We start from the raw sequence: 12,278 nt of genomic DNA, 5'->3' as shown, positions 1-12,278 counted from the left end.
TGCAAAGAAAAAGCCATATCTCAGACTGGCCAATAAAAATAAAAGATTAAGATGGGCAAAAGAACACAGACACTGGACAGAGGAACTCTGCCTAGAAGGCCAGCATCCCGGAGTCGCCTCTTCACTGTTTACGTTGAGACTGGTGTTTTGCGGGTACTATTTAATGAAGCTGCCAGTTGAGGACTTGTGAGGCGTCTAGCCACTAATGTACTTGTCCTCTTGCTCAGTTGTGCACCGGGGCCTTCCACTCCTCTTTCTATTCTGTTAAGAGCCAGTTTGCACTGTTCTATGAAGGGAGTAGTACACAGCGTTGTACAAGATCTTCAGTTTCTTGGCAATTTCTTGCATGGCATTTCCTTCATTTCTAAGAACAAGAATAGACTGACGAGTTTCAGAAGAAAGTGCTTTGTTTCTGGACATTTTTTGTCTGTAATCAACCCCACAAATGCTGATGCTCCAGATACTCAACTTGTTAAAGAAGGCCAGTTGTATTTCTTTAATTAGCACAACAGTTTCAGCTGTGCTAACATAATTGCAAAAGGGTTTTCTAATGATCAATTAGCCTTTTAAAATGATAAACTTGGATTAGCTAACACAACGTGCCATTGGAACACAGGAGTGATGGTTGCTGGTAATGGGCCTCTGTACGCCTACGTAGATATTCCATTTTTAAAAAATCAGCTGTTTCCAGCTACAATAGTCTTTTACAACATTAACAATGTCTACACTGTATTTCTGATCAATTTGATGTTATTTTAAATGTGTTTTTCTTTCTAAAACCATGACATTTCTAAGTGACCCCAAACTTTTGAACGGTAGTGTATGCTTTTATATCAGTCTAAGCCCTGTATGGACAGTGATGACAGCAGCTTAATTAGACTTAGAGAGATATAAAAGCCTTTAGGGTCACTAAGCAAATATCATTGGACTGTTCTATATGCTATAACCATTTACCACCCTGTGGGCAAAGATTACTTACAGCGATTGGGAGAATAAAAGTGAAACGGTGTGGGTAGTTGTACTGTATTTGCTCAGTTACCCAATGCCAACATTTGATTGAATGTTCTTAAACATTTTATTTGAATGTTTCAACATAATGCCCTCATAGACGTCACTTGCTAGACATTCATCCTTGGATACTCAGACAAATAGAGAACAGTGGCTCTCTTTCGAGGAACACTACAAAGTGGACAAGGAAACGGGCACAATCTCACTGACATGGACTCAATGACCCCACAATACTTTGAAGCATCAGGAGAGGGGTTGCCACTGCCACATATGCTAACGGAACAAGAATAGCCAAGAATCACCTATTGATTCAATTACATCAGTGTGTCGTTACAGCCTAAAATGCAGTTCTCTCTCTCTCTTTCTCGTTTACACATCAGTTAGGTTTACTCCACGGCCAAGACATCATTCTATATCAGATTATATACACAGACTGCCACGCCCTGACCTGAGAGAGCCGTTTCTCTGTTTAGTTAGGTCAGGGTGTGATATGGGGTGGGCATTCTATGTATTTTATTTCTATGTTTTGGCCGGGTATGGTTTCCAATCAGAGGCAGCTGTCTATCATTGTCTCTGATTGGGAGCCATACTTAAGCAGCCTTTTCCCACCTGGTTTTTGTGGGTAGTTTTCTGTTTTGTATTATGTGACCTGACAGAACTGTTGGCTTTCGTTTTGTTTCTTTTGTTAAAGTGTTTCGTATTATTAAATAATTATCATGAACACTCACCACGCTGCGCTTTGGTCCTCCTTTCGACAGCCGTAACACAGACCTTTATCAGTTCAATAATGACTTGTCCTTCTGGAGAGCAGAGCCATAGATAGATAGCCATTTACTCTGTTAATATATAGTCAGACTGTGACTGAGATTCACCCCTGTATCCTCTTACTCTATGGTTCCCGAGGCTTGTGACCAAAATTGAAAAACCTTGGGGCTAAATTTAGAGGATGTACAGTATCTAATCCAAAAACACCAAGGCTGTTTTTAACTTGTCAACATGGATATGCTTACTTATACATGCCATTTAGCAGACATTTTTTTCCAAAGCGACTTAATACCACACATTCATACATTTTTATGTTGGTGGCCCAAGAGGGTATTTAACTCACAATCCTGGCGTTGCAAGAGCTATGCTCTACCAACTGAACTACATAGTTCCACCATGCTAATTTAGCAAAGGCTTTTTGACCTCAATGATACAGTTTCATATACCATCTTCAAAGAAAGTGTTACTATTAACACAAAATTAAGCTAATAGTTTTCTTTTTGATCTGCAAAGTTGCCTTTGGGGATTTCATGCTAGAGGGTACTTTTTTTTGCCACTTTTGCCAGCAGATTTTGAGTGGTCAGTTAAACCAATGTTCTGCTCCAGGCTACAGATTTTCAAAAGGTATAAAAAAGACAGGAAGGCTTGACGAACTGGAGCAATGAAAGGGGATGTCATTGTCTAGAAAAAGCAGCTCCTTATAACTAAGAGCCGTATTGTTTTACTGCCACCCATCCATCCACTCACTCTTCCTTAGTATGTAAGCTAGCTTGGTCAAAACTGTAGTTCAAAAAAGGTACAAGCTTCAGCACAAGCTAAGCTGATATGACTATCAGAAACATTCATTATCAAAGTAGATGGAACGTGATATAAAGCATTCTACCGATAGAATATTCCGGACAGATCGCTTTTCTCTTTTTAATGTATTTGGTGACTCACAAAGACACCAAAATAGGATGGGGGTTGAATTAAGAAGTGCACTCTCCATCTCTCTCTGCAGGACGGCTTGGGGCAGGGAGCAGAGGGGGTGGTTACACAGGCACACAACAATCCCATTAGGAGGCAGGTCCTTGTGCCAGGAGCCAGGATGCAGTGCTGGCTAGACTCCCCTGACAGTAGCAAAACAACAACACACCCATCCCTAATACCACCATCCATGGATAAGGATGGGACATTGGTGGGTTAGAATGGGGAAGGTCACTCTTAAAGCCACAGTCTGTAATATTTCCATCCGCTAATTGATCATTTCAACCAATACAATATAGGCTACACCTTTTTGGAAGAATATGGGATTAATTCTGAGGAAGCAGTCATCAGATAGTTTGTATGGGGTGTTATAGTAACCAGGTCAGAGGTCCCTATGTGGTCCCTGATCAGGGTCTCGTTCATTAGGGATACATTTTGAAACAGAGTGAAATGGGGTGAAACACAGAGTGAAACATTCAAATTCAGTTGCTTGAAAAGTGTTGAGGCCATTTTAATCCTGATGAATATCAACAAGCTTCATACATTTGTTTTATTTAAGGGTACAACATCAAGTGTAAAAAAAATGTTGAACTTTGAACCTGAAATTCACTGGTCACAGGCTGCCAATTCCACTCCAATGCCCTCTTTTTCAAATAATAAGTGGCTGACCATACAAACCTAACATTGGTAGCAGTCATAATAACACTTTGTCATCCAAGTCAGCGTTCTTTCTTTTTAAAACACAGCCTTCTCTGGTTGTTGAAACAATGGGCCCTTGTTAAAGCCTTACAAAGTTAACGAGTGGAACACACCATAACTCTGAAGTACATGTGGCCCCAAAACTTCAAACAATCAAATGCGAATGAAGCCCTAGTTAATAAATGAATAAATATATGCCATTTAGAAATCATGTTCAGTTTGGCACGTCATATGACAATGGTTTGATAGCCCATACAGTTATGTCAGAAATTAGATTGATGAATGCCCATGCATTGCATAATAGCTAGTATTCCACAATCCAGGTTTATAAATTGGACCTTTATCCTGGTTACTCTTATTGACGGGCGCTTTGAGAGAAATCGACCATGAACACTCATTGGTAAATAAGTTTTGAATTTTCAGAAGCACACAGAAGGAAAATAAGAGGCCCCTCTTTCATAATATCTTACGTTTTTACCGTCGAGGACCACTTTGGAAACAAATGTTTTATTTAATACTTTTAACTGCTGTCCTCTGGGAATACAATGTACATCTTGTTGTAGGCCTAAATGTTTTTACCCAAATAAATGATATTCAATTCAACGTGGTTAATCCACCTGTGTGTGTCTGTGTCTCTAATGCTTTAATGAATAGATATTATTTGAAATATAAACATGTGCGTTACGTTAGCACTGGAATTCCAACCCAGAGCTAAATAACCCTGACAATGCATTCCACTAGAGAACGACAGGGCAAGGAGCACTTGAGCCCAACAGTGGCCTCCATTGGGTTGGGCCTCCTCCTACACTGTTATATTATTCCACACCGATCAGAGGAAGCATGGGTCAGTGTGGAGTGAAACAACATGCAACTAAACCTGGATGAGTGACAAAGTCAAATACCTGTTGTACAATATTCACTGCCATTCTGGGTGCTACTTCACTCACCTGTTCTGTGCATGCAGACATTTGCATATTCTACGGTCAGAATCTGACTAAACTTGTTGAGTGCAGCAGCACATTTCCCACTGGCGCACCTTGCCTTTGTTTCCTTACCGATTATAATAACTTTGTACGTGTGTGTTCATTCAACAGTAAGTACCTTATCATAATGCATACTTGCTTAATTAGGTGTGCATGCAAATTAATGCACAACTCTAGATTACATTTTTTATTGTATTATTATAATTTTTTTGCCCTTTTTCTCCCCAATTTCGTGGTATCAAATTGGTAGTTACAGTCTTGTCCCATCGCTGCAACTCCCATATGGACTCAGGAGCAGCAAAGGTTGAGAGCCACGTGTCCTCCGAAACACGACCCTGCAAAGCTGCACTGCTTCTTGACACACTGCTCGCTTAACCCGGAAGCCAGCCGCACCAATGTGTCGGAGGAAACACGTACAACTGACAACCGTGTTAGCATACATGCACCCGGCCCGTCACAGGAGTAGCTAGAGCATGATGAGACAAGACAATACCAGCCGGCCAAACCTTCCCCTAACCCGGATGACGCTGGGCCAATTATGCGTCGCCTTATTGATCCCAGGATCAAACCCGGATTTGTAGTGACACCTCAAGCACTGCAGTGCCTTAGACCGCTGCGCCACTCAGGAGGCAACTCTAGATTTCTGACATACTCATATTATTATTAGTATTTGATTTCTTCCCCACGCTCTAGTGCTTAAACGACCAAAGCTATTAACACGAAAACAACTTCCAAATGTGTGGACTGCCCCAACTTAGATTGCATGATCATTTTTTGGTTGTTGAGTATTTATACTTTTTGTACTACAACAATATTTAAAAGTGACATAGACTTACAGTTCCTTCAGAAAGTATTCACACCCCTTGACTTTTAACACATTAAGTTAATATTTCAAATGGATTGAGATTTGCTGTCACAGGCCTACACACAATACCCCATAATGTCAAAGTGGGATTATGTTTTTAGAAATTTGTGCAAATTAATACAAAAATGAAAAGCTGAAATGTCTTCAGTCAATAAGTATTCAATCCCTTTGTTATGGCAAGCCTAAATAAGTTCAGGAGTAAAAATGTGCATAACAAGTCACATAATAAGTTGCATGGACACTGTGTAATAATAGTGTTTAAGATGATTTTTGAATGACTACCTCATCTCTGTACCCCACACAATTATCTGTAAGGTCCATCAGTCGAGCAGTAAATTTCAAATACAGATTCAACCACAAAGACCAGGGAGGTTTTCCAATGCCTCGCAAAGAAGGGAACCGATTGGCAGACGGGTAGAAATAACAAAGCAGACATTGAATATCCCTTTGAGCATGGTGAAGTTATTAATTACACTTTGGATCGTGTATTAATACACCCAGTCACTACAAAGATAAAGGTGTCCTTCCTAACTCAGTTGCCAGAGAGGAAGGAATTTCACCAATGGTGACTTTAAAACAGTTATAGTATAATGGCTGTGATAGGAGAAAACACAGGATTGATCAACATTGTAGTTACTCCACAATATTAACCCAAATGACAGAGTGAAAAGAAGGAAGCCTGTACATAATATAAATACTCCAAAACATGCATCCTGTTTGCAATAAGGAACTAAAGTAAAACTGCAAAAAATGTGGCAAAGAAATTAACTTTATGTCATGAATACAAAGTGTGATGTTTGAGGCAAATCCAACAACACATCACTGAGCACCACTCTTCATATTTTCAAGCATGGTGGTGGCTGTCATGTTATGGGTATGCTTGTCATCGGAAGGACAAGGGAGTTTTTTAGGATAAAAATAAATGGAATAAAGCTTAAGCACAGGCAAAATCCAAGACGAAAACCTGGTTCAGTCTGCTTTCCAACAGACACTGGGAGACGAATTCACCTTTCAGCAGGACAATAACTTAAACAGGTGAAAGCTTTGATCCTTACTGATGTCACTTGTTAAATCCACTTCATTCAGTGTAGATAAAGGGGACGAGACAGGTTTAATAAGGATTTTTAAGACTTGAGACTATTGAGACATGGATTGTGTATGTGTGCCATTCAGAGTGTGAATGTGCAAGACAAAATATTTAAGTGCCTTTGAACGGGGTATGGTAGGACATCCAGCCAACTTGACAAAGGACAACTTACCAAAAGTAATTCTTAAACCGTTTAAACTAGCGATACTAAACGATCTTCTTCATGTTCCGGCTATCCTAACTTCCAATTCTTAAAACACTTTGATCAACAATAACTATAAACATTTGCATAAATTATTATCGGCACGCCTGCTCCCGCTTCCCCTCTCAGCCGAATCGTCGGGCTCCCACGCCTCAGCCGAATCGTCGGGCTCCCACGCCTCAGCCGAATCGTCGGGCTCCCACGCCTCAGCCGAATCGTCGGGCTCCCACGCCTCAGCCGGCTAGTCTAGCGCCATGCCTTGGCCGGCCCATCAGGCTCGCCCAGGTGGGACGCCGGGTGGCAGGAGTACTGTCACACCTGCTCCCGCTTCCCCTCTCTGGCACTCGAGGGCGCCAGGCTGCCCTTCATCACACACATCTGTCACCATCATTACGCGCATCAGCACTCATTGGACTCACCTGGACTCCATTACCTTGTTGATTGCCCCTCCTATCTGTCTGTTCCTCGGTTAGAGCCGTGTCAGCATTATTGTTGTTTTGTTTTCCCCTGTCCAGATGCTGTCCGTGTTTCATTAAATGTTCACTCCCTGTACTTCCTTCTCGTCTCCAGTGTCGGTCCTCACCATTAGAAAATGACTCACTAACAGTAACTCTTGAACCGTTCAAGCTAGAGACACCAATCCAACTTTCTCATGTTCAGGCTATCCTAACTTCACATTATTAAAAACTTGGAATCAACTATAATTGTATAAAAAATAATTATATAAATTAACTCCAGCCACCCCAGAGACACATACCAGCTCTACTGGTAGTACTGCTACAACCAACAGTACTAAACCTGCACATGTCGACGACACAAGTTGTTCTGCTTCCACTAGCACATCCAATGCTAGCATCAGTAATTCTATATGTTGTTAGCCCAGCTAGCATGGACACTGACAGTTGTGAATCTGATGCAGGGGAAGAGCTACTGACCCCTTACAACGGGAAAGCACTGAACAACAGACAGGGACGTTGGACCATCGAAGAGGAGCAAATATGATGAGAACTACATTGATTTGGGGTTCACTTGTATTGGGAGTAGTGCCTTTCCTCAGCCACAGTGTGTGCAAAAGTACTATCACAACTTGATGAAACAAAACATACCAATTTGAAAAATAAGCCACATAGTTTTTTGACCGAGAATTAAGACGACTTTCGAGTAGTAAGACATGTATAAAAGCAACAGATACCATTAATAAGAAGGGTATAGAAGCATCTTATATGGTGAGCTACCAAGTGGCTAGGACAGGCAAGCCCCATACTATTGTGGAGGACTTCATTCTTCCTGCTGCCACGGATATGACTGGGGGAATGCTGGGGGAAAAGGCAAAACAAAACTATACAATGTCTCCATCAAACAACACTGTTTCACGCCGCATCGGTGACATGGCAGGAGATGTTTTGAAACAATTACTGCTTATCATACAAGCCAGTGAATTCTATGCGTTACAGCTGGACGAGTCAACAGACGTGGCGGGCCTGGCACAGCTCCTGGTATATGTCCGTTACGTTTATGAGGGGTCAATTAAGGAAGACATCCTCTTCTGCAAACCACTGGAAACCAGGACAACAGGAGAGGATATTTTTAAAGTGCTGGACAGCTTTGTGACATCAAATGGACTTTGGTGGTCAAGATGTGTTGGTATCTGTACTGATGGAGCAAAAGCCATGAGAGGGAGATGGAGTGGTAACGCACAAGCAAGCAGTTGCTCCTGACGCCACTAGGGTACACTGCAGCATCCTCCGAGAGGCTCTTGCTGCCAAGGGAATGCCTGACAGCTTGAAAGACGTTTTGGACACTACAGTGAAAATGGTTAACTTTGTTACAGCAAGGCCCCTGAACTCTCTGTATTTTCTGCACTATGCAATGATATGGGCAGCAACCATGTAACACTTTTACAACATACGGAAGTGCACTGGTTATCAAGGGGCAAAGTATTGACAGGTTTTTTTAAATTGAGAGACGAGCTTAAAGTTTTCTTTACTGACCATCATTTTCACGTGTCTGACCACTTGCATGATGACGAGTTTCTCACACAACTGGCCTATCTGGGCGATGTTTTTACTTGCCTGAATGATCTGAATCTAGGATTACAGGGACTCTCCGCAACTATATTCAATACGCGGGACAAAATTGAGGCTATGATTAAGAAGTTGGAGCTCTTCTCTGACTTCATTAACAAGGACAACACACAGGTCTTTCCATCATTGTATGATTTTTTTGTGTGCAAATTAACTCAAGCTTACAGACAATGTCAAATGTTATATAGCGAAGCACCTGAGTGAGCTGGGTGAGCAATTACGCAGGTACTTTCCCAAAACGGACAACACAAACAACTGGATTCATTATCCCTTTCATGCCCTGCCTCCAGTCCACTTACCGATATCTGAACAAGAGAGCCTCATCGAAATTGCAACAAGCGGTTCTGTGAAAATTGAATTTAATCAGAAGCTACTGCCAGATTTCTGGATAGGGCTGTGCTCAGAGTGTCTTGCGTTGGCAAATCATGCTGTTAAGACACTGATGCCCTTTGCAACCACGTACCTATGTGAGAGTGGATTCTCGGTGCCCTGGTCCTAAGAGATCTTTGTCGCTTCCCACGAGCCGGGTTGTGACAAAAACTCACACTCATTCTTATGTTTAATAAATGTATCGTATAGTTTGTGTGTGTGGCAGGCTTACAATGATGTCAAAAAACAACATTTGAGAGTGCGCTGACCCTGGTGCTAGAGGGGGTAGACAGCTGGAGGTTGAATGTTTGAAGAGGTATGGGACTATAAAACGTTTGGGAACCACTGCTCTAGTACATTGTGATGTAATGGCGTGGGTAAGAAATGACAGATTCAAACCTTAGAGGCACTAGTCATTACTGTTCAAAACTGAGTGTAGAAACACTCAAGTTACAAAAGTTACAACGGGAGTGGGGTGGAAGGGTCGTCAACCTCGTGACAAGATCACTAGGTGTTGTAAGGTAACAACCGGCCTTATTTCAGAAAGCAAAGCACATCCTGCACTTCACTCTCACAAATCCCTTGCACCCATAACAATGAGACAACTTACATTGGATTCCCGACAGTGCCATCTCACTTCTGACACCAGTGTAGCGAATTCAAAGGGTAGCCCAAGCAGAACTTGAACCTGGGTCCCTGCGACCATCAGCCCAACACCTTATTAAGCATTAGCCCAAGGGGCTGCAACCTCTGAACACAAGGTTGCTAGAATGTGTATGTAAATACAATGCAAACAAGAACTTGTCAACAACCTATCAACAACTTCTCACCAAGTTCAAAGTCAACGAGTTCCTCAACAATCTGCCAAATAAGTAAAAACAACATTTGTCAGACACTTGGATAAGATTGTGCGATGGCTTGTTCTGAATGACTTGATTGATTGTATCTTTGCAAAAGTTTTCTTGACAACTTAAAAATGTAAAGTGTTAATTGAAAGTGACATCACTTACTTTTTTCTGTACTCGTCTCTATCTCTCTTGATTTTAGCCAACACATTGTACAGGGCTCGCAGTTCAGGTGTGACGGTATCGACTTGAACTCCAACATCAACACCATCTGCCTGCATCCATGACATCCTGGGGCTGTGGAGCCTAGTCTCGAGTCGGTCCCCAAACCTCGTGTGGGTGTAGTTCCATATCGTACCTGGTGGGCTTACCCGTGGCTGGTACCCAGCCAGAGACAGGTCCAAAGAGCCCGTTTGGGTTGTTTGTTCTCGGCTGAAGTACGCTCTGTAGCGGGATTGCTCTAATGCTTGCAGTAGTTGATTTTCTAACAACTTGTTTCTACGCTCCAATTCATGAACTTTAGCTAGGAAACATCTAAATCGCAGGTTAAGTGTTTTCAAGGCATGAATATTGGAACCCAAATCGGTCCGTAGGGCACTAGACACCCTAGCACTAGTACCGGACGCTGGCGCTCCAACGGGAACCCCAGCGGCACCCGGAGATTGCGAACCCTCAGCAAAAGCCATCGAATTCATCATTTCGTTTGCGTTAAATGGGCAATACATTAAATAACAAATCGCCACGGTATTCCGAGGGGCTTAACTGGTCAACTTCAATTAGCCTGTTACTCCTAGGCCTACTGTATTTTTCACCCGCGCCCTGCCGTAAAAATACGCGGTCGGCGATGATGTGATTCTTTGAAATGAGCTTATGCGACTACAAATCTCGCAACCATTGCTGTGAACGCCTTGTCATTGTGTCATCTTGGACAATGTAGGAATGTAGACTCGACATAAAGATAAACGCCGTATGTCACCTTCTTCATGATGCTCTTGTTAATGGCGAATGCATCTCCATGCAAAATAGTTAAGGACGCTATGTAGCCTGCGCACCTTCTCTGTATTGCTGCGGATATTTTAACTAGTTTTTGCAAAGTCATTCGCCTTCATTCATTTCTCCTGCGCCGCCCATCCTTTTTGATAGAGTCGTCCCAGTGAGTTGCCGAATACGCCTGAAATCAAGGCTCTGTCCCTATTACTGGTATTATGTTACAGCCAAATGAAAACACGCCCCACCCGCCCGCCAGATAACTTGCCTGAATATTCTGAAATAAATGTGTTTATTTTTAGAAAGATATGTTTAGAACATGCCCATTCAAGCTTAACTAACTTTAGATTTCCTAACGAACCAGAAAATCAATAGTTATTTCTGATTGTTTATCAAAGTTATCTGGTCAACTAATTTATCCTGCTATGTATGCATGTATGTATGTGCAGTGCATTCGGGAAGTATTCAGACCCCTTCCCTTTTTCCACATTTTGTTACGTTACAGCCTTAATCTAAAATTGTTTAAATAAATAAAAAAATCCTCATCAATCTATACACAATGCCCCATAATGACAAAGCGAAAACAGGTGTATACATTTTTCAAAATGTATGTATATAAAAAAGAAGTACCTTATTTACATAAGTATTCAGAGCCTTTGCTATGAGACTCGACATTTAGCTCAGGTGCATCCTGTTTCCATTGATCATCCTTGAGATATTTCTACAACTTGATTGAAGTCCACCTGTGGTAAATTTTATTGATTGCACATTATTTGAAAAGACACAACTGTCTATATAAGGTCCCACAGTTGACAGTGCATGTCAAAGCAAAAACCAAGCCATGAGGTAGAAGGAATTGGCCGTAGAGCTCCGAGACAGGATCTTGTCGAGGCACAGATCTGGGGAAGAGTACCAAAACATTTATGCAGCATTGAAGGTCCCCAATAACACCGTGGCCTCCATCATTCTTAAATTGATTGATGAGGGGGAAAAACTATTTAATCAATTTTAGAATAGGCTGTAATGTAACAAAATGTGGGAAAAGTGAAAAGGTTTTGAATACTTTCCGAATGCACTGATACCCATCTGGTGAGATTTGCTGAGCTTATGCTGTAGGCCTACTGGCCATAATAATAATAACAGAAGTCAAAATGCATTTTACTCCGGCTGCCAATGCATGCTACTGTAGACTAGGCCTACGTTGTTCGTGTCCTATCGCTACTTCCATTTTATTCAAACTCACAAAATACAATTGTGGTAATATGAATTTAATTGTAAAGACTTTCCCCTTTTTCTCAGATTCACCAAATATCGCTGAAAGGCTAACTGCGGACGAAATTGAATTCGGCACAATGGACTGCACTGCGTTTAGCGGTCATGAAAGTTGGCTGCGATTTCAGCACCTAGTCAGTGGACAG

General features: G+C 41.8%; 1 protein-coding gene across 2 annotated transcripts in view; it reads right to left on the bottom strand.

The window, feature by feature from the left end:
- The window catches only part of LOC106566805 (intermediate filament family orphan 2), a 29,200-nt gene extending 17,986 nt beyond the window's left edge, over positions 1–11,214 (bottom strand). The window contains exon 1 of one of the 2 annotated variants that reach the window (XM_014135221.2): positions 10,039–11,214. In XM_014135221.2, the coding sequence (XP_013990696.1) occupies positions 10,039–10,598 (560 nt within the window). In that variant the 5' untranslated portion in view covers positions 10,599–11,214. The remainder of the gene's footprint in view (positions 1–10,038) is intronic. The other variant, XM_014135220.2, reaches the window with a different exon arrangement.
- Between the last annotated feature and the right edge of the window lie 1,064 nt (positions 11,215–12,278).

This window comes from Salmo salar, chromosome ssa13 (assembly GCF_905237065.1).
Source record: "Salmo salar chromosome ssa13, Ssal_v3.1, whole genome shotgun sequence".
Taxonomy (NCBI): Eukaryota; Metazoa; Chordata; class Actinopteri; order Salmoniformes; family Salmonidae; genus Salmo; species Salmo salar.
This window is presented reverse-complemented; position numbering and strand designations above follow the sequence as displayed.